Raw genomic sequence first — 27772 nt, 5'->3', positions numbered from 1 at the left:
AAGCTGCAAAATAAGCTTTTGCCTAGGGTGGCAAAAATACTTGCACCAGCCCTGCGTAAATGTATATCCCAGTGCTTCAGGATGTACATTTACTTCCTATGTCCTTAAGGGGTTAAAGTGCACCCTACAAGATATGGAGGTGCTGGCCTCATCAGTTAGGGCAATAGGGGATGTAAGAGAAGGTACTTATACTTACCTTGCCTGTGGTTTGTGAACTTCAGGCTGTCTGGTAATTCCGGTGAACAGTTGGAGGGGTGGCTGCAAACAATAACTTTTTGGTTGTGGTAACTTTTGGTAAAGTGAAAGGTGTCATTACAAAGTACAATTGGTCGCACAAAAAACAAGCCCTAAAATGGGTCTGTAGATGAAAAACTAAGAGACTTATGTCCCTTAAAAGGGCAAAAGAAAAACGCAAAAATGAAAATGGGCAGTGTCCTTAAAGAGTTAAGGAACTAACGGCAGAAATAAGTGTGGAAAAATAAAGAAATGGAATTCTACAAGAAGAACATAACACGTTTATTCTTTCGGTGGTATTTGTGGAATTCTGCAGTGTGCACTGGAATTCCATTGAAACCAATGGGCCTGTAATTAGTCTCTGACCAGAGGCAGAAGCCATTGAATCCATCCCCACGGTCACAACAGTCTACAGGAGTAACCACAATACTACAATAACACAGTTCAGGCACACACAAGGCGGTTTACTAATCCTCCTTTCTAATTGGCCGTAACTGTTGTCAATCATACAATTCGGACTGTTTGTGCCTCTACGGCTTGTAGGCGATTGGCTGATGCGTTGATGTTTTTGAGCTCTCTGATTGGCTGAGGTGCACGTCACTCAGTGCAGGCTGGGGGTGGTGGTCAGGTAGAGGCCGCGCTGGTACAGGAGCATCTGTGCGCGGTGCTGGGGCGCAGGAGTCCGGGCGACACAGGCAGCACACAGCGGAGGCTCCGAGGCCTACACCGAGACGTAACGGGTAAGAGCTGAACCGCAGCGTACGGGTCCTGTGTGGAGCGCACCTGTGTGCACGGATGCCTATATACATGGGTCTGTGCAGCGGGTGACTCCACAGTCTGCCCCTGTACTGCTGCAGTAGTATATAAGGCCACTCGTATGTGCACAGGCTGCCAGTGCCCTGTATACTGTGCCTGTACATCCTGGTGCCAGGCTGCGGGATAGCAGGGCACCAGAGGCGTGTGATGTGGGCATTGCTGGGTACATGGTGCTCTGTACTGGTGGAATAGTAATATGGTGTCCAAGGTTTTAATAGAGAGGAGTTTTGGCATGAAATCTGCCATGAAGACCCCCATCCTGTGTACAGGAAGTGTCACCAGGGTTTGGGCACCTTTATCAAAACTTTTTATCATTGTGAGACGTCATTGACTATGGGTGATGTGTTTGCCTATCTCTGCCGGTTAGTGGGTGCTGGTGATGTCTAGTGATGGGCAACAGGGAACGCCCCAAACAAGGTAAAATCTGGGGATATCCCATAGAGGTCATGGCCGATGTGCTGACCCCCCAACTACCAGGGAGGTCCTAAGTGACTGGAGGCTATTACCTCGCCAATATGCCAGGGCAATAAGAACAACCCCACATGGACTCCGAAAAGAGGCATGAGATGAATAGCAGTCAGCTGACACGTTCATTGGTGCACAGTGTAACCCCCTAAAATCACTAGTCTCATCTCCCTTTGTATCTGCCGCCAGCAATGATGTTAGGAAAGAACCATTTGACTGATCCAGCCTTCAATTGTTCACATGTTCAGCTTTTAATTTCAATGACTAAATACGGGAGGCGTTTCATTCTCTAAAGGGGGGGCGGGGGGTTCACGCCACGATTTTTCTATACAGTTTCAGCATACGGTTTCATAAGAAAAAAAACGTATGTGACCCTACAGAAAACCGTGCCCATAGACTTCCCATTTAAAACCGTATGCACCATAATGTATACGGTTGTCTCCGTTTTTCAAACCATATGTGTTTTTTTTATTTTTATTTTTTTTACTTTTTTTCTGGACAGAAAACCGTGGCCTTCCACGGTTTTTGGTCCAGGTGAAAAACCGTATTAAACTGTATACGTTTTTTTTTTAACATGGGAGTCGATGGGAACCGTACAGAACTGTGTGTGCGTACGGTTCCATCCAGTTTTTACCATACGGTTTTTGACTCTGCACAGTTTTTTTTCTTGGAATTTCAATCAAACAAGTGAAACTTTATTCATAATGGAGTGAAAAGTTCAAAACTTATACGTTTTTTTTCTTCTTAAAAAGCAGATGCAACCGGACATCATTTCTCAAACTGTATACAGATAAAACTTTGTTCGCACGTTTTGATACAGTTTAGTCCGGTTTTGAGGAATCCGGATTTTTAAAAAAAATCAAAAACCTGATACAAAACTGTATTGCAAAAACGTGGTGTGAACCCTTAGACATGTCCTCCTTTAATGACCTGTTTCTATTGCAAATAAAAACCTGACTGTGTACACACCAATAAAATGATCATTAATTAAGCTAATGTTGTCAAATTTCTGCAACAAATCAGCGTGAGGGACAGTTTGACAAGATGGTTTTCTAATACAGTAGTCCCTCAAGTTACAATATTAATTGGTTCCAGGACGACCATTGTATGTTGAGACCAGAACTCTATGGAAACCTGGTAATTGGTTCTGAAGCCCCAAAATGTCATCCAAAAATAGGAAAAAGTGAGAATTAAAGATAAATAAGTAGATTACTAATATAGATAAAGCAAATACTTACACATAAGAAAGATCTGCTGGAAGCTATAAATAACTGTCTATTTCAGCGTTTCCCGACCAGGGTGCCTCCAGATGTTGCAAAACTACAACTTTCAGCATGCCCGGACAGCCTTCGGCTGTCCGGGCATGCTGGGAGTTGTAGTTTTGCAACAGCTGGAGGCACACTCTTTGGGAAACACTGGTCTATGTAGATGACAGAAACTTCTTCAGGGTCCTGCACAGAACACGTAATGTCCTTTTAAAAAAAAAAAAAAAGCCTCCCTCAACTGATTTACAAAGGAGCAGCTAACCCTGGCAGAGGTAAAGAGTACAGAACATGTAATTAGAGATGAGCGAACTTACAGTAAATTCGATTCGTCATGAACTTCTCGGCCTGGCAGTTGATGACTTTTCCTGCGTAAATTAGTTCAGCTTTTCAGGTGCTCCGGTGGGCTGGAAAAGGTGGATACAGTCCTAGGAGACTCTTTCCTAGGACGGTATCCACCTTTTCCAGCCCAACGGAGCACCTGAAGGCTGAACTAATTTACGCAGGATAAGTCATCAACTGCCGAGCCGAGAAGTTTGTGACGAATCGAATTTACTGTAAGTTCGCTCATCTCTACATGTAATACCTCCCTGTACTGTAGGGGGCGCTACCAGACACCAGTCAGTGCATGCACTTTAGGAATACTGGGGTTTTAATAGTGAAATATCCATTCTGATTGGTCGGTTCTTCCAGCCATTGACGCGTTTCGCAGATTCCATAGCATTGTATGCTGAGTCTGGTTTCAAGTTACGATGGTCCAGAAAAGACCATTGTTGAAACTATTGTATGTTGAGGCCATTGTAAGTTGAGGGATCACTGTAAATCAGTGGTTTAGAGACTGTGGATTTCCAGCTGTTGCAAACCTACAACTTCGAGCATGTCGAAGTTGTAGTTTTGCAACAGCTGGAGGTCCACGGTTTAGAGACCACGGCTATAGATGCTGTGGAACCCAAGTCCTACATGTCCAGCCCCTTATGGGTCAATAATGTATTGATCTGTAATAATGAAATATGGGCTTATAAAATCTGGAGGTGAATTAGGTAAATTGCATTGTATGATGGACAATGTTTTTGTTTTATTTTAGTTTTTTCCTTTTCTTTTCTTGAAGATCCCTAACGTGAAACTGTGGAATCCTCTCTCACTTGGGGAAATAATAGCGGGGTCAGGTCATGTGTTCAGAATTTTTCCTTTACAAAGACTGTCGGGATATAGAATCTGCAAAAAGCTAACCACAGTCAGGTTGTTTCCTTGAATGAGTCTAAATGCGTTGCGCAAAGATGTGTGTGCCTTCTTGGGACAACAAACAAAAAAAAAAAAATAATTCAAAACTGTTACATGTAAAATGGCACTTTGGAAAGGCAATAGGGGAAGGTAACAGATGCGCAAATGATCAAGAATGCGTAAAGATTTCCTCCTCTAAAAAATGTTGCTTCATGTGGAAATTACCACAATATAGAGTTTCTATAGCCTGGAAATGCTGTACCGTAGCCTGCGCGCAAGAGGTTTACCAGCTTAACCCACTTAACAACGTTGAACAATACCGATCACGGCGTCCAAAGCAATTGTGATGCTTGTATTCACTGAGCGGACCACCCGAAGCACCATCGCAGGGGTCCAATGAGTGAATAATGCGTCTGGAGCTCTGCTTTCCTGCTCCGTGGGGATTTTCTTGCCCACAGAGGCAGACTATACAAGTAGATCGCTGATATCACTGATCGATGCTATGCCTATACAAGTAATCAAAAGATTACTATTAATAGTCACATCACATGAGAAAATGTACTAAAAAGTTATATTTGCTAAAGTGGTACCAATAAAAACAGCAGAACAATAATAGAAAAGCATTTAATAATGGATATGGTTTTATTTGTATTGGACCCACAGAATAAAAAGAAAAATGTAATTTTTAATGTGCACTTTATAAAAAAAAAAAGTTTCTTTTTAATTATCCCATACAAATATAATTTTTTTATTTTTTGGTTGTGCCATACATTTATTGGCCACAGGATAGGGCGTAGGCAACCTTTTGGTAGTGCTGTGCCCAAATATTTTTTTCAAAGTCGTTTGGTTTGTCGGCAATATGGGTGGGGCTTGTCACAGGGTGGGGTTTTCAGAATTGTTCCTATATATTCTCGCTGTAAGGACCTTACAGTGAGAACAACCATTTTAACTCAGACCTGTATAATACAGACCCAAGAATCAGGCTCCACAACAGTACAGACCCCAGAATCAGACCCCACCATAATACAGACCCCAGAATCAGTCCCCACCATAATACAGACCCCAGAATCAGACTCCACCATAATATAGACCTCACAATCAGCCCCCACCATAATACAGACCCCAGAATCAGACTCCACCATAATATAGACCTCACAATCAGCCCCCACCATAATACAGACCACAGAATCAGACTCCACCATAATATAGACCTCACAATCAGCCCCCACCATAATACAGATCCCAGAATCAGTCCCCACCATAATACAGACCCCGATCTGACGTGGAAAAGGACTTAGGAGTCTTAGTTAACAGTAAATTTAGCTGTAGTGACGAGTGTCGGGCAGCTGCTGCCAAGGCAAATAAAATCATGGGGTGCATCAATAGGGGCATAGATGCCCACGACAAGGAAATAATTCTACCGCTGTACAAATCACTAGTCAGAACACACATAGAATACTGTGTACAGTACCAGGCACCAGTGTACAAGAAAGATATAGTGGAGCTGGAGAGGGTTCAAAGACGGGCAACCAGAGTAATACGGGGAATGGGAGGACTACAGTACCCAGAAAGATTATCAGAATTGAGGTTATTTCGTTTAGAAAAAAGAAGGCTTAGGGGAGACCTAATAACTATGATATAGTTATACAGGGGACCGTAAAGAGATCTCTCCCCTAATCTGTTTATACCCAGAACTGTATCTTCAACAAGGGGGCATCCTCTACGTCTAGAGGAAAGAAGGTTTTACACCAGCACAGACGGGGGTTCTTTACTGTAAAAGCAGTGAGACTGTGGAATTCTCTGCCTGAGGAGGTGGTCATGGTGAACTCTGTAAAATAATTCAAAAGGGGTCTGGATGCTTTTCTGGAGAGTAATAACATTACAGGTTATGGGTTCTAGACTTATAGGGACAGAACGTTGATCCAGGAATTTATTCATATTTGTAGTCTGTTCCCTGGTGTCTGTGGCTCTGTCATTGATAGAGCCTGGCTGGACTAGGCTCTATAAATGGATCGTAGCGCACACAGATCAATGGAGTTTAATAGAACTTTATTGATCTGTAAGAGGAATCTAATGATTCCTCCTAAAAGTCTTATAAAGTGTAAAACAAAAAAAACAAAAAAAAAAACTTCCATGTTAAAAGTTCAAATCACCCCCTTTTCCTATATAAAAAATGTAAACATAATAAAAATAAACATTAAGTATCGCTGTGTGCGTAATTGTACTAAGTATTAAAATATAACATCATGTAGCCTGTACAGTATCTGACGTAAATGTAAAAAAATACCAAGAATTGCAATTTTAATAATATCCCATAAAAAAAGTTAAAAAGCGATTAAAAAGTCAGATCAATACCAAAATGGTACCTACACAAAAAACTGATTACGGCGCAAAAAAATTGCCCTCATATGCGGAAAAAAAAGCTACAGGGGTTAAAAAATGGCAATTAGAAAATTCTAAAGTTCTGAATTTTTTTTAGTTTTTTTTTTTCATAAAACGTGACGGAAACTATACAAATCTGGTATTGCTGTAATCAGGCGACCTAAAGTATCAAAACAACATGTTATCTCAACCACAAGGTAAATGGTATAGAAAAGAAGGCCACCAAATTTGCTAAATTATCTATTTTTGGTTCAGAGATATGTTATTGAAAAATTTTAAGTTAACATTATAGTAGTTAGTTATTGCTATTATAGGGCAAGGAGGAAAAAATTAGTGTACAAGTGGATCGTCATGAGGGACACATAGATTTTGCTCCGTTTTAGTCCTGTGGACAATTAGATTTTATAAAAAAAAAAACTCTCCACACCCCTGTGCTGTATACTAGAGTAAGTTCTTTTCTTTTTGAATTTCTTTTCTGTCTGACCACAGTACTCTCTGCTGACACCTCTGTTCATTTTAGGAGCTGTCCAGAGCAAGATAGGTTTGCTATGGGGATTTACCCCTTTTAAGGTGCCTATACACATTCTATCGAGGAGACTTACCTCTGCCCCCCCCTCTCAGCCTCAGTAGTGTTGTCTTTATATGCACAAGAAAACCTTTCCATCCTTTTAAAGGGGTTCTCCGGTGCTTAGACATCATATCCCCTATCCAAAGGATAGGGGATAAGATGCCTGATCGCGGGAGTCCCGCAGCTGGGGACCCCTGGGATCTTGCACGTGGCACCCCATGATAGCTGTCACGACCCCTCCCGTAGGCTTGCATTGAGGGGCGGAGCGTGACATCACACGGGGGCGTGATGTCACACGCCGCCCGCCCTGTGGTCGCCGATATACAGTCCCGGAGCGAACACGCTCCGGGGACTGATTACAAACGGGGTGCCGCGTGCAAGATCCCGGGGGTCCCCAGCGGCAGGACTCCCGCGATCAGGCTTCTTAACCCCTATCCTGTGCTCTCTCTTGTCTGATGGCGCTCGTCTGTGCTCTCTCTTGTCTGATGGCGCTAGTCTGTGCTCTCTCTCTTGTCTGATGGCGCTCGTCTGTGCTCTCTCTCTCTCGTCTGATGGTGCTCGTCTGTGCTCTCTCTCTCTCTCTTGTCTGATGGCGCTCGTCTGTGCTCTCTCTCTCTCTCTTGTCTGATGGCGCTCGTCTGTGCTCTCTCTCTCTCTCTCTTGTCTGATGGCGCTCGTCTGTGCTCTCTCTCTCTCTCTCTTGTCTGATGGCGCTCGTCTGTGCTCTCTCTCTCTCTCTCTTGTCTGATGGCGCTCGTCTGTGCTCTCTCTCTCTCTCTCTTGTCTGATGGCGCTCGTCTGTGCTCTCTCTCTCTCTCTCTTGTCTGATGGCGCTCGTCTGTGCTCTCTCTCTCTCTCTCGTCTGATGGCGCTCGTCTGTGCTCTCTCTCTCTCTCTCGTCTGATGGCGCTCGTCTGTGCTCTCTCTCTCTCTCTCGTCTGATGGCGCTCGTCTGTGCTCTCTCTCTCTCTCGTCTGATGGCGCTCGTCTGTGCTCTCTCTCTCTCTCGTCTGATGGCGCTCGTCTGTGCTCTCTCTCTCTCTCGTCTGATGGCGCTCGTCTGTGCTCTCTCTCTCTCTCGTCTGATGGCGCTCGTCTGTGCTCTCTCTCTCTCTCGTCTGATGGCGCTCGTCTGTGCTCTCTCTCTCTCTCGTCTGATGGCGCTCGTCTGTGCTCTCTCTCTCTCTCGTCTGATGGCGCTCGTCTGTGCTCTCTCTCTCTCTCGTCTGATGGCGCTCGTCTGTGCTCTCTCTCTCTCTCGTCTGATGGCGCGACAGGAGAGAGCACAGAGGAGTACTAGCTCACCCTCACTTACTAGACTTTGTCCGTGCCTGTGCTTCAGCTTGGACAAAGCCATGATTTTATAAGCCATGATTTCTATATAAAGGAAATAACATTTTGTTATAATATAGATTAGATGAGTTAGTGTTTTGCCAAGATTTACAATGTATAAAAAGTTTTTGTATCTGACAGTGCCCATTTAACTGAAATGCAGAACTACCGTATATACTCGGGTATAAGCCGAGTTTTTCAGCACGATTTTTCGTGCTGAAAACACCCCCCTCGGCTTATACTCGAGTGAACTCTCCACCCGCAGTGGTCTTCAACCTGCGGACCTCCAGAGGTTTCAAAACTACAACTCCCAGCAAGCCCGGGCAGCCATCGGCTGTCCGGGCTTGCTGGGAGTTGTAGTTTTGAAACCTCCGCAGGTTGAAGACCACTGCGGCCTTCGACATCATCCAGCCCCCTCTCACCCCCCTTTAGTTCTGTACAGTACTCACCTCCGCTCGGCGCTGGTCCGGTGCCGCAGGACTGTCCGGAGAGGAGGTGGTCCGGTGGGATAGTGGTTCCGGGCTGCTATCTTCACCGGGGAGGCCTCTTCTAAGCGCTTCGGGCCCGGCCTCAGAATAGTCACGTTGCCTTGACAACGACGCAGAGGTGCGTTCATTGCCAACGTACTTCTGCGTCGTTGTCAAGGCAACGCCTCTATTCCGGGCCAGAAGCGCGGAGAAGAGGCGCCTCCGGTGAAGATAGCAGCCCGGAACCACTATCCCACCGGACCACCTCCTCACCGGACAGCCCTGCAGGACCGGACCAGCGCCGAGCGGAGGTGAGTACTCAGAACTAAAGGGGGTGAGAGGGGGCTGGATGATGTTGAAGGCCGCAGTGGTCTTCAACCTGTGGACCTCCGGAGGTTTCAAAACTACAACTCCCAGCAAGCCCGGACAGCCGATGGCTGCCCGGGCTTGCTGGGAGTTGTAGTTTTGAAACCTCTGGAGGTCCGCAGGTTGAAGAACACTGAGGGCGGATGATGAAGGGGGGGGGGGGGGGTGGGATGATGACGACAAGAGGATGATGAAGGGGGGGATGATGAAGGGGGGGGGTGTGGGATGATGAAGGGGGGTGGGGATGATGACAAGGGGATGATGAAGGGGGATGTGTGGGATGATGACAAGGGGATGATGAAGGGGGGATGTGTGGGATGATGACAAGGGGATGATGACAGGTGATGATGATGTTAATGACGGGTCTGGATGATGACAGGGGGGATGATGTATTTCCCACCCTAGGCTTATACTCGAGTCAATAACTTTTCCTGGGATTTTGGGTTGAAATTAGGGGTCTCGGCTTATACTCGGGTCGGCTTATACTCGAGTGTATACGGTAATCTAAGCTAAACAAAAAGCTGAACTAAATTGTTAGGTTGCCTATTTCACAAAATACAATACAATCTTTAACCCCTTAACGACCACGGACATAAATGTACGTCCTGGCTTGGCGGTACTTCGCGCACCAGTACGTCATACACGGCTGGTTCCAGCTTCTATCAGCAGCTGGGGACCCGCTGGTAATGGCCGACATCCGCGATCGCGCGGATGTCTGCCATTAACCCCTCAGATGCCGTGATCAGTACAGATCACAGCATCTGCGGCAATGCGCATGTTAAAATAGATGATCGGATCGCCCACAGAGCTGCCGCGGTGATCCGATCATCTGTGATGGTGGACGGAGGTCCCCTCACCTGCCTCCGTCTGTCTCCTGGCGTCTTCTGCTCTGGTCTGAGATCGAGCAGACCAGAGCAGGAGATAGCACTGATCAGTATTATCGGCTATGTACTATGCATAGCACTAAACAGTATTAGCAATCAAATGATTGCTATAGATAGTCCCCTATGGGGACAAAAAGTGTATTTAAAAAAAAAAATAATAATTATAATAATTTGGAAAAATGTAAAAATAAAAAGTGGAAAAAAAAATGTGGAAAATCCCCATTTTTACCCACAAAAAGCATAAATTTTTTTTTAAACATATTTTGGTATCGGCACGTGCGTAAATGTCCGAACTATCAAAATATAATGTTAATGATCCCATACGGGGAACGGTGTAAACATTAAAAAAAAAATTAAAAAGTAATAAAATGCTGCTTTTTGTCACACTCTATTCCTAAAAAAATTTGTAAAAAATGATCTAAATGTTTTATATATGCAAATGTGGTATCCATAAAGAGTACAGATGACGGCGCAAAAAAATGAGCCCCCATACCGCCCTATATACGGAAATATGAAAAAGTTATAGGTGGTCAAAATAGGGCTAATTTAGATTACTGATTTTGTACAAAATGTTTTTGATTTAGATTTTTAAGCGGTACAATAATATAAAAGTATCTAGCCATGGGTATCATTTTAATTCTATTGACCAACAGAATAAAGAACACATGTAATTTTTACCATAGTGTACAGTGTGAAAACAAAACCCTCCAAAATGTGCAAAATTGAGGTTTACAGTGGGGATCAAAAGTTTGGGCAGCCCAGGTAAAAATTTGTATTAATGTGTATAAAGAAGCCAAGGAAAGATGAAACAATCGCCAAAAGGCATCAAATTACAGATTAGACATTCTTATAATATGTCAACAAAAGTTAGATTTTATTTCCATCATTTACACTTTCGAAATAACAGAAAACAAAAAATGGCATCTGCAAAAGTTTGGGCACCCTGCAGAATTTATAGCATGCACTGCCCCCTTTGCAAAGCTGAGACCTGCCAGTGTCATGAATTGTTCTCAATCATCATCTGTAAGACCAGGTGATGTCAATCTCAAAGGTTTTAAATGCCCAGACTCATCTGACCTTGCCCCAACAATCAGCACCATGGGTTCTTCTAAGCAGTTGTCTAGAAATCTGAAACTGAAATAAGTTGACGCTCACAAAGCTGGAGAAGGCTATCAGAAGATAGCAACACGTTTTCAGATGTCAATATCCTCTGTACGGAATGTAATTAAGAAATGGCAGTCATCAGGAACAGTGGAAGTTAAAACAAGATCTGGAAGACCAAGAAAAATATATCAGACAGAACAGCTCGCAGGATTGTGAGAAAAACAATTCAAAATCCAAGTTTGACTGTACAATCCCTCCAGAAAGATCTGGCAGACTCTGGAGTTGTGGTACACTATTCCACTATAAAGAGATACTTGTACAAATATGGTCTTCATGGAAGAGTCATGAGAAGAAAACCTATTCTACGTCCTCACCACAAAAATCAGCGTTTGAACTGTGCAAATGAACATCTAGACAAGCCTGATGCATTTTGGAAACAAGTTCTGTGGACCGATGAGGTTAAAATTGAACTTTTTGGCCGGAATGAGCAAAGGTACGTTTGGAGAAGAAGGGGAACAGAATTTAATGAAAAGAACCTCTGTCCAACTGTTAAGCATGGGGGTGGATCAATCATGCTTTGGGGTTGTATTACAGCCAGTGGCACAGGAAACATCTCACAAGTAGAAGGAAAAATGGATTCAATAACATTTCAGCAAATTTTGGATGCTAACTTGATGCCATCTGTGAAAAAGCTGAAGTTAAAGAGAGGATGGCTTCTACAAATGGATAATGACCCTAAACACACCTCAAAATCCACGGGGATTACATCAAGAGGGGTAAACTGAAGGTTTTGCCATGGCCTTCACAGTCTCCTGACCTCAACATAATTGAAAATCTATTGATAGACCTTAAAAGAGCAGTGCTTGACACAGCCCAGAAATCTCAAAGAACTGGAAGACTTTAGTAAGGAAGAATGGGCAAAGATACCTCAAACAAGAATTTTAAGACGCTACAAAAAGCGTTTACAAGCTGTCATACTTGCCAAAGGGAGCAGTACAAGATATTAACTCTGCAGGGTGCCCAAACTTTTGCAGACGCCATTTTTTTTTTGTTTTGTTATTTTGAAAGTGTAAATGATGGAAATGAAATCTAACTTTTGACTTTTATAATCTGTAATTTGAAGCCTTTTGGAGATTTTTTCCATCTTTCCTTGGCTTCTGTATGCACATTAATACAAATTTTTACCTGGGGTGCCCAAACTTTTGATCCCCACTGTATCTTCTCCTCTCTGGTGATAATGTGCTGGCTTTATTCTCACTCTGTACTTGTGTGCTCCTAGCTGCGCACTGAATGTGTCAGCACTGTATTTATGAATGCCACTATGCTACTGGATTAAAACATAGAACTGATAGCCTCCCCGACGTTTCACTAACGAATCAGCTTTGTCGAGGGCTATGAGGCTACTGCTGCTCAGGACGCCGTTACATAGCTTATATAACTTCCTATTGACGTCATTTCCTGCCCCACAGTGTTCCAATCATGGTCGTCCAAGTCATGTTTCCCCTATCTCGCGTGAAGTGCTGTGCCAATGGGGAAACATGATCATCCTGCCAGCACGAACAGCACATCTGATGTCTGGCTTTTTGGACAGAGGGCAAATAGTAGCCCCACTTTATGATTTCTACTGTTGCATACATAAGTGTCATGGAGTAGTTTTTTCTTTTTTCTTCATTGCAGTTGTCATTTCCTGAACTTTCTGTATCATATGAGCAGGGTTCCAAAACCCCATTCACATGCTTGGCATGCAGATTGTTGCCAAAAGTATCTTGAAATTATTATCTTTTTTTTTTCTTGCACTTTCTAATTTTCCATCTTTTGTTGGTTTGTATCACAGGTTTGGGACATGTCCGAAGTAAATGACAGATCTATTGTGACAGCGATTCTTTGCAATGTATCAACTGTCTGTTGGGAAAGATGATGCACATCTGGATGATTGGACCCCCCCTATTCACACTGATCACATCCTTTGACTTGCATTTCTCACAGTAAGTTGTTTTTTTTTTAAATTTATGACATTATCATTCTTAGGCCGTGATCACCAGGTGACCCTGTGAATTGTAGACCTGTTCGTTTGAAAGGGTACTAAACAGTTCCTAAAATGGACAGAGATGTCAGCAGATAGCACTGTCTTCCAAAAAAATAAAAAATAAAGCATTTCCTATGTAGTATTCAGCAGCTAATAAGTATTGAAAGGATTAAGATTTTTTTTAATAGAAGTAATTTACAAATCAGTTTAACTTTCTAGCACCAGTTGATTTAAAAAAAAAAAAAAAAAAATTACCACCGGAGTACCCCTTTAACCTCCGTTGTAAGTACATTTTGTATTGAGCGTTTTCTAAGAGATACTATTTTTGGAGTATCTTGATGAAAATAATTGTGAGACTCCATATTAGCATGGCTTTATGAGGGTTCGGTCCTGTCAAACTAACCTGATCAGCTTTTATGAAGAGGTGAGCTCATGATTGGACTGGAGGGAATCACTGGATGTCTTATATCTTTTTCAAAAGCATTTGATACTGTCCCACATAAAAGGTTGGTACATTAAATTAGAATGCTTGGGGAATGTGGGTAAGTAACTCAGTGATAGAAAATAGAGGATGGTTATTAACCCCTTAACAACCACGGTTGTAAATGTTCTGGTGCGGAGGTACTTTGCGCACAAGCATGTACATTTATGTCCTGTGCATGATCGCGAACAACGGAGCGGTGCTCGCATCATACACGGGAGGTCCCGGCTAGGGATCGATCGATTATCGGTATGGCCGATATTATCGGCCGATTATCACGATTTTGGGCATTATCGGTATCGGCAATTACCTTGCCGATAAGCCGATAATGCCCCGCCCCCACCGCACCGCGACCGCCCCCCGTAGTGCTGGTCGGTATACCGGTATGTATTTTTGCCCATACCGCTATACAGGTCGGGCCCCTCCCCCACCCTCCGAGTCAATAAAAAAATTTAACTTACCCGTAATGGGGGTGGTCCGGGCCATCCATCCTGTAGTGTCCGGCGGCATTCCGGGTGGAGGGTGCACCGGTACGGGCTGTCCTTCTCCGGGGGTCCTCTTCTCCACTCCGGGCAGGCTCCGGCCTAGTACGCTGCATAGACGCCGCTACGCTGTGACGTCAGGTGCGTCGCTGCGCACGGGCGTCACTGCGCAGCGGCGTCTATGCAGTGTACTAGGCCGAAGCCTGCCCGGAGTTGAGAAGGACAGCCCGGACCGGTTCACCCTTCACCCGGAATGCCGCCGGACACTACAGGAAGGGAGGATGGATGGCCCGGACCACCCTGACAGGTAGGGGGAGAGAAGCGGGTGGAGGTGGTGGTGGTGGTGGCGGCGGCCTATGGCACCGCAAAAGCCACCGCAGTGCATTGATTTAAAGCACCCATTTTAAATCAATGCTCTGTAGCGGTGTCGAGGGGGGAATAAATAGCCGATAACTTATACCGGAATATCGGTATAAGTTATCGGCCCTAACGTCCACCGATTATCGGTATCTGCCCTAAAAAAACGGTATAGGTCGATCCCTAGTCCCGGCTACTAGCAGCAGCCTGGGACCCGCCGGTAATGGCAGACATCAGCGATTGCGCCGATGTCCGCCATTAACCCATCAGATGCCGTGATCAATACAGATCACGGCATCTGCGGCAATGCGCATGTTTAAATATATGATCGGATCGCCCGCGGTGCTGCCGTTGGGATCAGATCATCTAAAACAGTGATGGCAAACTTTTTTGAGCCCGAGTGCCCAAACCGTAATGCACGCCAACTTTTTTTTCCCTTTTTAAAGTGTCAGTACAGCAATTAAATCAGAATACTGAGGTTTAAGTTTAGAAAAAACAACTTAGGTAGGCAGTATGTTCCCCCACATTAGGTATGTAGTATGGTCCCCCACATTACGTATGTAGTATGGTCCCCCACATTAGGTATGTAGTAGGGATCGACCGATATCGTTTTTTTTTTAGGGCCGATACCCGATAACTTATACCGGAATATCGGTATAAGTTATCGGCTATTTACCCCCTGCGACACCGCTGCAGATCATTGATTTAAAGCGGGCGCTTTAAATCAGTGATCTGCAGTGGCTTTTGCGGTGCCATAGGCCGCCGCCGCCACCAACCGCTTCTCTCCCCCTACCTGTCAGGGTGGTCCGGGCCATCCATCCTTCCTTCCAGTAGTGTCCGGCGGCATTCCGGGTGGAGGGTGAACCGGTCCGGGCTGTCCTTCTCCGGCGGTCATCTTCTCCACTCCGGGCAGGCTCCGGCCTAGTACGCTGCATAGACGCCGCTGCGCAGTGACGCCCATGCGCAGCGACGCACCTGACGTCACGGCGTAGCGGAGTCTTTGCAGGACAGCCCGGACCGGTTCACTCTTCTCCCAGAACGCCCCCGGACACTACAGGAAGGAAGGATGGATGGCCCGGACCACCCCATTACGGGTAAGTTTAATTTGTTTATTGACTCGGAGGGTGGGGGAGGGGCCCGACCGGTATAGCGGTATGGGCAAAAATACATACCGGTATACCGCCAGCATCACGGTGGGGGGTGCGGCAGGTCGGGGGGGGGGGGGGGGGGGGGTTTGGCGCGGCGTGTCGGTGGGGTCGCGGTGCGGTGGGGGTGGTGCGAGGGGCGGGGCATTATCGGCAAGGTAATTGCCGATACCGATAATGCCCAAAATCGTGATTATCGGCCATACCGATAATCGGTCGATCCCTAGTATGTAGTATGTTCCCCTACATTAGGTAGGCAGCATGTTCACACACACACACACACACACACACACACACACACACACACACACAACTAGGGTGGCAGTATACATTTTTGCAGATGATGTTAAACTGTAAATTGGGCTGAGAAGTGACAGATGAGGACTTATACTGATAAATTTCATGAAAAGTTAGTTTAATAGTAACTTTACCCGTAACAACCAGTGTCAGGCAGCTGCTGCCAAGGCAAATAAAATCATGGGGTGCATCAATAGGGGCATAGAAACCCACGACAAGGAAATAATTCTACTGCTGCACTAATTTTTCCATTGAGTTCTACTAAACTCAGTTGAAGAGCTTCTGGTTTGTCCAACACAGCCGTAAGATTATCTTGCCCTTTGTCCCAGGCAGTGTAAATGTAGCCTTACTGATAAAAATTGTTGTTCAACACTACGGAGTAAATTAAGCACCTTTTTAAAAAAGCCAAAACATTTTCAGATATTCTTGCATGAAAAAGTTTTTGTGTGCTTTTGTGTTTTAATCCAGCTAGTTACAGACCAGTAAGTTATGGTGTAAAAAGTGTCTATGTAGTTTAGTCCTAAAGGATGAAGAATACGTATAAAAAAACAAAACCAGTTCTGTTGTACAGAACAGAACTAGTCTTGTACAGAACAATGCTCTAGTGATTGCTTTGTCCTAATGTTTGGGCACTGATTAGATTACGTGCTTTGTAGCCTGCTGGAGCTTTGCTTCTGTGTCCATGTCTTAAAAGACTTGGCATGGAATTGCCGCACTACAATTGATCTTAATGGACTGAAGGAGAGGAAAATAATGACAACTTGTAAACTTACAGGGGGGGAATTTATCATTATTTGTCTATTGTAGACACAGATCTACCCCTGTACACTGCTTGTCTATTGTACACTCTTGCTCAGAATTTACTAAGGCTGTGCACTCCTTTGATAAATCTTGTGCAAATATAGAATCGCCTCCCCTCGCTCTACTGTACACTCCTTCTCTACCTCACAGGAAAAAGGGACACAGGGATTTTGTTCTATTGCTTTGAGGCCAGGATTCTATTGAGGTTTTTTATGCATCATAAAAAACGCCAGAAAAACTGCCAGCTTTTTCCTGCGTTTTGTCAGTTTTTCTTGTGTTTTTTACTTGCGTTTTTGCTGGTGTGTGGAAACAAAAAAAATGTACTAAACTTTATTTATTTTTTTCTTCTTTGAAATTTAGATATGTGAATGCGGAGGGCTATGTCAGATTTGGTGGATTGCGATGATGAACAGCATTTTTTTTTTTTTTTTTAAAGGTCAATAAAAGGGTTAATGAGGGCTGTGGGGGGGTGTTTTTTAAATAAAATTTTTTTTTCAATGTGTTGTGTCTTTTATAAATGAATTTTCAGGCTTAGTAGTGGAAGGCGTCTAGTAGACAGAATCCATTACCAAGCCGGGGCTTAGCGTTAGCCCCCAAAACAGCTAGCGCTAACCTCCAAATATTACCCCGGTACCCACCGCCACAGGGGTGCCGGGAAGAGCCGGTACCAACAGGCCCGGAGCATCAAAAATGGCGCTCCTGGGCCTAGGCGGTAACAGGCTGGTGTTATTTAGGCTGGGGAGGGCCAGTAACAATGGTCCTCGCCCACCCTGGTAACGTCCGGCTGTTGCTGCTTTGTTGGTATGTGGCTGATACTGAAAAAGTTAGGGAACCACGCGCTTTTTTTATTTTATTTATTTTAAAAAAAATGCATAGGGTTCCCCCTATTTTCAGTATCAGCCAGATACCAACCAAGCAGCAACAGCCTGATGTTACCAGGGTGGGCGAGGACCAATGTTACTGGCCCTCCCCAGCCTAAATAACGCCAGCCTGTTACCGCCTAGGCCCAGGAGCGCCATTTTTGACGCTCTGGGTCTGTTGGTATCTGCTTTTCCCGGCACCCCTACCGGGGTAATAATTGGGGGTTAGCGCTAGCTGTTTTTGGGGCTTAATGCTAAGCCCTGGCCTAGTAATGGATTCCGTCTATAAGACAGCTTCCATTACTATCCCTGAAAATTCAATAATAAAAAACACGGACACATAAAAAAAAAAAAAAACGCTGGTCATCGTCGCAGTCCACCGAATCCGACGTTGTCCTCCGCATTCACGTATCTGAAATGAGAAGAAAAGAAAAACAAGAAATATGGGTTAGTACATTATTTATTTATTTTTTTATTTTTTTTATGCAGCGTGTTCATAATAAGGGAGTCTCCAATTGTTGCTAAACTACAACTCCCATCATGGGGGGCTGTAGTTAAGCAACAGCTGGAGGCACACTGGTTGCAAAACACAGAGTTTGTTACTTAACTGTGTTTCCCAACCCGTGCACCTCCAGCTGTTGCAAAACTAGAACTCCCAGCATGTACGGTTTGTCTGTGCATGCTGGGAGTTATAGTTTTGCAACAGCTGGAGGCGCACAGGTAGGGAAACACTGAGTTAGGAAACAGACAATGTTTCCCAACCAGTGTGCCTCCAGTTGTTGCAAAACTACCAACCACTCCCAGCATGCCCAGGCAGCCGAATGGCATGCTGAGAGTTGTAGTTTTGCAACAACTGGAGGAGAACAGTTTGGAGACCACTGTGTAGTGGAGTCCAAACCGTAGTCCTCCAGATTTTGCAAAACTACAACTCTCAGCATGTCCAGAATGCCAAGGCATGCTGGGAATTTTAGTTCGGCAACATCTGAAGGACCAATGTTACAGAACTACAACTCCCAGCATGCCTGGACTGTCTGGGCATGCTGGGAGTTGTAGTTTTGCAACATCTGGAAGAGCACAGATTGGAGACCACTATACAGTGGTCTCCAAACTGTGGCCCTCCAGATGTTGCAAAACTACAACTCCCAGCATGCCCAGACAGCCAAAGGCTGTCTGGGCATGCTGGGAGTTGCAGTTTTTAAACTACCAGAAGCAGCAATGAAGAGCTTCACTGCTGCCTCTGATGCAGATGCAGCCGCCGCCAACCCATGTTCCTCCAGCGTTCTGGTAAGTGCCGCGGTCCCCACCGCAGCTCTCTGCGTCATCTTCCCCTGCTGTGCCCGGACTTCTAGCAGAGCAGGGGAAATGAACTTTACACCCCTGTCAGCTCATTCACTGTGATTGGTCCACAGGGACCAATCACAGTGATCGCTGACCAGGACCATCGACAGACGGTCCTGGGGGGGTCTTGCAGAAGTTGTCCCCTGCTGGAAACAGCGGGGCTGCTGCCAGTTAACCCGAGCGATGCCGTGCATCGCCGGGTTAACTGAATGCCGTTTATAAACGCGGATCGCAGTAGATCTCCAGAATGATTTGCTGCGATCCGCATTTAAATTAAAAAGCCGGTGGTACATGCGGCTACATCGCGCTGCCACCGGCTTCTATATACAGTACACTGTCATAATTCATAATCCCCGCCGGGATACGGGAGCTCTGATTGATGGATAGCTATTGGCCAATCAGACCTCTCCTCTCCCGGCGGCGGGGATTATGAATTATGACAGCTGTATATAGAAGCTGGTGGCAGCGCAATGTAGCCGCATGTACCGCCGACTTCTATAGTTAATAAATGAGGATCGCAGCGGGTCTCTGGAGGATAACCCGGTGCGATCTGCACCTCAGCCCCTGGACTACAACTCCTATCATGGGCAGAGTCTGTCCATGATGGGAGTAGTAGTTCTAAATGTGCAAGTGCCATCCCTCAGCGTTGCAGTACTACAACTACTCCCATCATGGGACAGACTCTGTCCCATGATGGGAGTAGTAGTACAAGGGCAGAGGGGCAGATCGCAGCAGATCATTCTCAAGAGACCTGCTGCGATCCGCATTTATTAACTATAGAAGGCAGCGGTACATTCGTCTACAGTGCGCTGCCTGCGGCTCCTATATACAGCTCTTATAAGTCATAATCCTCGCCGGGAGAGGGGAGCTCTGATTGATAGCTATCCACCAATCAGAGCTCCCGGTGGCGGGGATTATGAATTATGACAGTGTATACATGAGACGGTGACAGCGCATTGTAGCGCTTGTACCGCCGACCGTTACAGTTAATAAATGCGGATCACAGTGGGTCTCTGGAGAATGACCTGCTGCGATCTGCACCTCAGCCCCTGGACTACAACTCCCATCATGGGCAGAGTCTGTCCCATGATGGGAGTAGCAGTCCTGTGCCAAAATAGACACTTTTGGTACGTGTCCTCCGAGGTGGTGTATAGTTGCGCAAGAAAATGCAGTTTGCACATTTTTGCGGAAAAAAAAAAAAAATGCAGTTAGTAAATTTCATTCTACAGTAGAAAATGCTCTATGGTAGAATTAACCGTAGACAACGGGATGAAAAGTTCTATCAAAATTTGCGCAAAAAAGACGCAAAAAAAACTTTAGATAGACACAAAATAGCTCTATATACAATGATACATTCCCCCCACAGTCTTTTTGACATCAGTGTCAAAAACTAAAAAAAAACAAAAAAAAAAAACCCTGATCATGCTAAAACTGATGCGTTTTTTTCGTCCTTTGGTATCGTTCTTTGGTATTGTTCTCGTTGGTGTAATGCAATTTAATCTGCAATACTCTTGCATTACAGATCTGCATTATGGACATGTACTGATATGCTCATGTGAAACAGGCCATAGTGTCATAGAAACTGAGAGGATCTGTTTATAAGTGGAGCTCTACTTTATTTTTTATTTTTTTTATACATTTTAGAAAATGTTTCTTGTATTTAATAACCGTTTCCTACTTCAAGTAAGCATTTGAATCTATATGTATTTGTTTGGTGCTACTATGTGAAGTGCAACCTACTGATGGGGTCTTTGTTTTTTTGTTTTTTTCCCTGCAGGAATAGAGGAAATGTTTATTGGCTCACTCTAGCTTGTCTGTGGTGTCCCACCAGTCCTACTCTTCAGAACAGCACACTGTTTGATACATAACAGCAGTCATGGAAGCTAGGCATAGTTGCCAAGAAGAGACTCCTGCAATAAAGTCTTCCTCTTCAGTCTGTGAAAGACTGGTTGAGGTTCCTCATGATGAAGACACTGCCAAAGTAGAAATTCTCCCAGTACTGACTGGATCATGTGTAGACCAGCAAACAGGAAAGCAGAAAAAAAATCCTTTCAAATTCTTTGGAGGCAGGAGAAGTATATGTACTCTGCCCAGTTTCTTTGGTGGAAAGAACAAAGGTTTAGGAAAAGGTAACTCAAGGAAGTCAGTGAGCAAAAGCAAGACCCATGATGGCATCAGTGATGTGCATATGGAAAATGAAAAAGGTTACTTGGATAATACCATTGGCAGAGCTCACCGAGGAGATCTTTCCACTTTAGGAGGCACTCTTTCCAGCTCACATAGTGCAGACTCTGGTATTACATCACCAGTTAAGCTTGACTTTAATTACCATGATATATCCCCAATGGGTAGCACAGAATGCTTTGAGAAGAAGCTGAATGGCGATAAGTCATTCTCTTTTCCCAGACCAAAGAAAGGACTGAAGGGATTGTTTAGTAGCATCCGTCGTCACAAGAAAAACAAAACTCATGACCCAGAAAAGTGTGAGCGATATGACCATATAACACAGAGAGTCATATTAGAGCAGCTAAATAGATATCCATCAGAAGATGATGGTCTACAAGACAACAGTGAGCAACCAAAGATCAGCAGCCTACACTCTGATATATCCACAGAGTCTTCATTGAATGTAACTGTTGAATGTGAGAAGGAAGAGTTACCAATTTGTTCAGTAAGCATGCCTGACATTGCACCACACAAAGCTGATGAATTACTTGTAGAACCCAATGAGGTTCCCTCTGAAGACCAAAATAATGTCATAGATTCTAAACCTGATGATTTTGATTGTTCTGATCCTAAGGCAGCATTTACCCATAGTGGAAAATCCGATTCTGTTGACAGAGAATCCCTTCCTTCTGCTGGTGACCAGCTAAGTTTGATGTTTGATGATGTTTCATCTCTAAAGAGTTTTGACTCTCTTATAGGTTGTGGAGATATAATTGCTGAACAGGACATTGACAACATCAGTGATAATTCCATTTCTGTAGAGAGAAGTAGAGAAGCAACAAAGAGGAGCTCTTGTCTTGTTACTTATCAGGGAGGTGGGGAGGAGATGGCAACACCAGATGACCTGGAGGAAGAGTACCTTCAGCAGCTGTTAGGAAGTAGCCATGAAGCAGATGCCAGTTATGGGATGGAAGATGATAAAGAGCATGACAATATGTCTAAATGCTTTACTGAACTAAAACCTAATGCATATGCTATGGCTGCTGAAGATGCCTTTGTTGACAGAAGTGTTCTTAGTAACACAGAATTGTTAACCCCTCAAAGTGATCAGCAAGAGTCTGCCCCAAATAGTGATGAAGGGTACTATGATTCTACTACACCTGGTCCTGATGACTATGGTGGAGAAGGCTTTTCCCAAAAAGAACGTCTTCCTAGAGACAGCTACAGTGGTGATGCACTTTATGAGTTTTATGAACCTGACGAAAGCCTAATAAGCCCTGCACCTGGAGGGGAGTCTCTTTATGAAAGCAAACAAATATGCTCTGAAACATTTGATCAGTTTTTTGACTTTTGTCTTCCTTTAGACAGTGGGTTAATACAGAAAGCTGAACGCAAAGAGGGAGCAACTGAGACCGAAGAGGAACGATTGGCTGTGATTCAGAAACAGTTACTTTTCTGGGAAAAGCAACGAGAGGCAGCAATGAAAGGAATGGATCATCTAGGTAAAGATATATTTTCCAAAGAAAAGCAGAACATGGAATGTGAAGTTAGAACTGCTAGCTTACCTGGCAAGAACAAGAGCTGCCTTATTAGGGAAAAATATATATTACCAAATGTGAACAAAGATGGAGCTGACAAAGGAATACAACATGCCCAACCTGAGAAACTTGGCTGGAAAGACTTCACAGAAAGCTCTTTAACAGACACTATTAAACAGGAAGGCTATATACAAGACCTCAAGGGAAATAGCTTTGTAGAAGATTCTGCTTTTGAGTTGAATGTTGCTAGCCTTGGAACTCGAGACCAGAATGTGACAAGAATGACAAATGTTACCAAGCTTTCCAACCAGAATGTTACCCCTGTGAACCACATTCAGAATGTATTTGATTCTGACTTTTCTTCAGTTTCTGGGTATAGTCAAGAAAATGAATGTGGGCAGGCTGTGAACTTTTCTCAGACACTTGTTGAGTTTGCGAAGAATGGCATGTTATTTTCTAGTATTTCTAAAAAACTTGGCAGCACTGGTTCAAGCTCATCATTCCACCATGATCTTAGTTCTCTTCCTACTATGGTGACCTTTGATATTGTTGATGTAGAAAATGAAGGAGAGTGTGAGCAACAGCTAGACCTGAGTCCAGATGAAGACATTTCACCATTTGATGGGTTTGATCACAGCTGTGTACAAGAGTCGCTGGCGGAGTGCGATGAACAACTTTTGCAGATGGACTCTCATCATTCTTTCCAAAGCTATAACTGGGGAGTGACAAGTCTTCCTCGTCACTTGGACCAGTACAAGCTAAGTCCTTCAGGTCCAGTTCCACTTTCACTTAACAGAAGAAGCAAGTCTCTTGACACAGATAGTTTAGATCTAGAGCTTGGTGCTTTGCATATGCCCAAGAGTGGTCTGAAATCTTATGATGATCTTGTTCCCTGGAAAGACAGAAAGAATTCTTGGCGATGTGAAGTTTCTTGTACACCTAGAGAAGGGTCATCTTATAATAGGTGTAATATTTTGGAGCAGATTGTTCCACCAATTGGGCAATTTGAAACCTATGCACCAGTTCTGCCTATGAAACAGGGCTATAGCAGAGAGCCTCAGGGTTCTAGTTCAAGTAACCAGCTGCCAGTGAATACTAGACAGATGGCAAACCCTACAGACCTCTTACAGTGTAACACTAGACAGTCTCAGGAGGGCTTCATCTCCTTTCGATATCCCACAGAAAACACTACAAAGAAACTTGCCCGTGTCCCACCACTGGAAGAGCAGAGGGAAGTAAATGTAGATTATAGTTATGATTATCATACCCCTCAAAAACAAACAAGGGTTAAACCTGTGGGAATTACACAAGCAATGCCCCAACAACAAAAACATGAAGACTTTGATTCTTTTTCAGACTATCTAGAAAGATCTGGACCAACCAAGAAGGGTAATTTGGACTTCAGGGCATCATCAACAAATGACTGGAGTAACAGTTACAGCGAATGTCCAAACAGCTAAATTATTTTAGAAGACTTTTGTGCTTTTACTAGAAATCCTGTTAGGGAATTGAAAGGTCTGTAGACACTTAGGACATGGCTTAAAAACTAAGCCAAAAAGACTGAAAGCGCCTTGTATACATTTGAAAATGCAATTTTTCCTCCTTTTTATTTATTTTATTTAGTATTTAACCATATAATTGCAACATGCAATTAGCTAAATTGCTTTTTGTGGTTATTTATTTTATTAGGTGGTTTAGATTAGGGTTTGCTAGCTCTGAGGTGGGTCAGACCTCATATATACATTGATTGTTTTACTAGTTTAGTTTTCTAACTTCTAATGCAATTGACTACCACACCACAGTGCTTTAACTCACATTGCCATTTTTAAACATGGGGTAGACAAGGCTGAACAGTAAGGCTGCCAAGCATTACATCTCAATTTGTGATTCAAGAACATGTTGCCTTAGAAAAAAAAGAAAAAAAACAGTGCAGCAGTTCTATGGCTGCTCTTTCTACCCAGTAATTGAATGGAAAGAAAAGTATTGGAATTGTCACTGGCCTAAACCTGCACTACCATAGGTACCCAAAGTTCTACTGTTAATGTGTAGGCATTAGCACAGGAGAGAGTTTGATTACTGCTTCTACTATTTGGTGCAGTAGCCTGAAATCTATTCTACAGATGAAGGAACTCGGGTGGCTTTTTATGTTTTTCATATTAGGGGATATGTTGTTCCTCTTATAATACACACCTCAGCAGAGTAAAAGTCAGATTTTCTCTGCATTGGTAATTTGTGAAATTCTGTCATTGTTTTGAACTTGACAACTGCTTCTAAGGAGTGTATTGTGATCTGCGAGAACCCTGACACAAAACTGATATAATACCGGCTACAGCTGCTGGGATGAAAGAGATGGATAGTAGTGCCACTAATCTCTAGAATTGCCAGGCTCTGACATCACAATGTGAGGTTTATACCAATATTTCTAGACTCTGAATGTTAACAAGTCTTTTATGCAAGGCTTTATTAAGGCTTGGTGCCCAGTCTTTTTATTGTTGAAAAAAAGTAGACCCCAAACTGCAACATTTTACATGGCAAACATTCCATGCCTAATCAATTCTATAGTTGATTATATGTTAAATGTACCAGATGAACTTTACTGGCGTTTGTATAGTAAATGAAGGTGCAGCCATTTTGCTGTATATTGAAAATATAAGGACATTTTTTAAATGGTTAATTGCAAACCTGGTGCAAAAAAGGAAATCTAGATTTCATAAGCTGATGATATACAGATCTTGGCAGCATCTTTCTGCCCCCATTAGGTATCAACATCATAAGCCGTAGCATTAAGAATTACTTATTGTAACCTTGATTATCAAGGCATCACAGCATGAAAGAAGAAAAAATAGAGAACACAACTTTGTTATATGCCATCTTTAACTGACAGACATGCACTCTAAAGGGTAACTGTCAAGTAGTTGCTGGGAGGGGGCTTAAAGGGATACTCCACTGTCCAGCGTTGTTTTCCCAACGCTGGGTGCAGGCTGGGGGGGGGGGGTTGTGACATCATGGCCACGCCCCTTGTGATGCCACCCACTCCTCAATGCAAGTCTATGGGAGGGGGCGTGGTGGCTGCCACACCCCATCCCAGAGACTTGCATAGAGGGTGTGTGGCCGTGACGTCACGACCCCGCAGCCCACACCTAGCATTCAAAACAAAATGTTCCAAACGCTGGGGCAACAGAGTACCACTTTTAAAGTAAGGTCTACACTACCTGACAGACACTGTATACTTTAGTAGCACACCTTGAGATTATTTCATGTTATTCACTATGGAGCCTTTATATGCGCCTGGAGAGGGAAATGTTCTCCTAAATTAGATTTTTTTTTTTTGCCTCTTTATTTCCCCTAAACACCACAGTCCATAAATGAATTGGTTAGCATGTTTTGTAGACCTGAAAAAGTGCTAACTAGACAGTTTTTAGTTAATCTTTTAAAGACCAGAGGATAGATAATTTATTCCGACAAGCTGGATCACTTTAAACAGTTACTCCGGCCCAAAGACATCTTATCCCCTATCCAAAGGATAGGGGATAGGATGTCTGATCGCGGGGGTCCTCCTGCTGGGGACTCCCACAATCTAGCATGCAGCACCAACCTGTGAGCACTGCAGGAAGTGCTGGAAGATCCAAGTCTTATGCCTGCCGACCACGTGGTCGGAGTATCGTGATGTCACGACTCTGCCCCTGTGTGCTCTTGCCCAAGGTTAAATGCTAATTTCTGGAAATTCACCTGGCCTTTGCCAGCACCATATGCAAATAACTGACACCTTGGAAGATTTTGGGTAACTTTCTTTACTGTACCTGAAGACAAGTTCATGCATGCATGTTAAAACACATGACCAGCTTTCAAGGTTTTCATAAAAAGATGATCATTTGTATATAGCATGGTTACAGGCCCTGTGTAAATTGTGTCCCTTCTGTGACAGATTTGATTTTTTTTTTATTCATTGTGGAGTAAAACTTTAATTTCATTCTGTGTCATTATGCCATTTATTTTGTATAGTCAGACCCAAATTCTTTATCTTCCCTATGGTTGAGCTAAATATTATACAATGCTAATTTAGAAAACCAAAAGCAAAGTATTACTGTGTTATGTATGACATGTATATGTGCATAAATGGATTGTGAACTATTATGCACTTCACTTTATTAATGATTAGCTGGCTGTACACAAGTTTTAGATGACGACAAAAAGAATATGGGGGCGAATTATTATTTTTTTTTTATATAATATATACATACACATACACACACACACACACACACACACACCATATTTATCGGCGTATATCGCACTTTTTAGGCAAAATTTTTTTAGCCTAAAGTCTACCTGCGTGTTATACGCCAATAAGCCGCTGCAGTTCAATGATTTAAAGCGGGCGCTTTAAATCAAGGAACTGCAGCGGCTTTGCAGGTGCAGAGACCTGCCGGCTTCTCTGCTCCTGCCTGTAATGGGGTCTAGAGCCCTGCTGCCGGCCCTTCTCTCCCCCTGGCTATCGGTGCCGCTGCCCGTTCTCTCCCCCTGGCTATCGGTACCGCTGCCCCATTGCCGGCGCCGATAGCCAGGGGGAGAGAAGCTGCGCCGGCAATGGGGCAGCGGCGCCGACAGATGGGGAAAGAAGGGGCCGCTGCCCCGTTGCCTCCCCCATCCCCGGTTGTATAATTACCTGTTGCCGGGGTCAGGTTCGCGCTGCTTCAAGCCTTTGGTGTGCGTCCCCTGCGTTGTTGCTATGTGCTGTGAGACGCAATGACGTCACTCGTCATTGCGCCGTGCAGTGCATAGCAACGACGCAGGGGACGCATACCGGAGGCCTGAAGCAGCGCGGACCCGACCCCAGCAACAGGTAATTATACAACTGGGGATGGGGGAGGCAGCAGCGCCGGCAATGGGTGCCGCTGCCCCTTCTCTCCCCCTGGCTATCGGCGCTGCTGCCCCATTGCCGGCGCCGCTTCTCTCCCCCTGGCTTTCGGCGCCGGCAATGGGGCGGTGGCAAAGATAGTCAGGGGGAGAGAACGGGAAGTGGCGCAGATAGCCAGTGGGAGAGAAGCGGTGGCAGCAGGGCTCTAGACCCCAGGAAAGGCAGGGGGAGAGAAGCGGGCAGCGACTGCCTCTCTCCCCCTGCCTTTCCTGGGGCTTCTGCGGGGTCAGAAACAGTGTATGCATGCACACACACGCACCCT

General features: G+C 44.4%; 1 protein-coding gene across 1 annotated transcript; it reads left to right on the top strand.

The window, feature by feature from the left end:
* The first annotated feature begins 443 nt into the window (after positions 1-443).
* On the top strand, positions 444-27104 carry AMER1 (APC membrane recruitment protein 1). The gene is made up of 3 exons (XM_056541509.1): positions 444-974; positions 12936-13086; positions 20666-27104. The coding sequence occupies exon 3, from the start codon at positions 20765-20767 to the stop codon at positions 24050-24052; it is 3288 nt and encodes a 1095-aa protein (XP_056397484.1). The 5' UTR covers positions 444-974; positions 12936-13086; positions 20666-20764; the 3' UTR covers positions 24053-27104.
* The last annotated feature ends 668 nt before the right edge of the window (positions 27105-27772 follow it).

The sequence above is a fragment of the Hyla sarda genome, chromosome 9, assembly GCF_029499605.1.
Source record: "Hyla sarda isolate aHylSar1 chromosome 9, aHylSar1.hap1, whole genome shotgun sequence".
Classification (NCBI taxonomy): Eukaryota; Metazoa; Chordata; class Amphibia; order Anura; family Hylidae; genus Hyla; species Hyla sarda.
This window is presented reverse-complemented; position numbering and strand designations above follow the sequence as displayed.

Excerpts from the sequence above, each read along its gene's own strand:
- AMER1 (XM_056541509.1), top strand. The coding sequence starts at position 20,765 with ATGGAAGCTAGGCATAGTTGCCAAGAAGAGACTCCTGCAATAAAGTCT.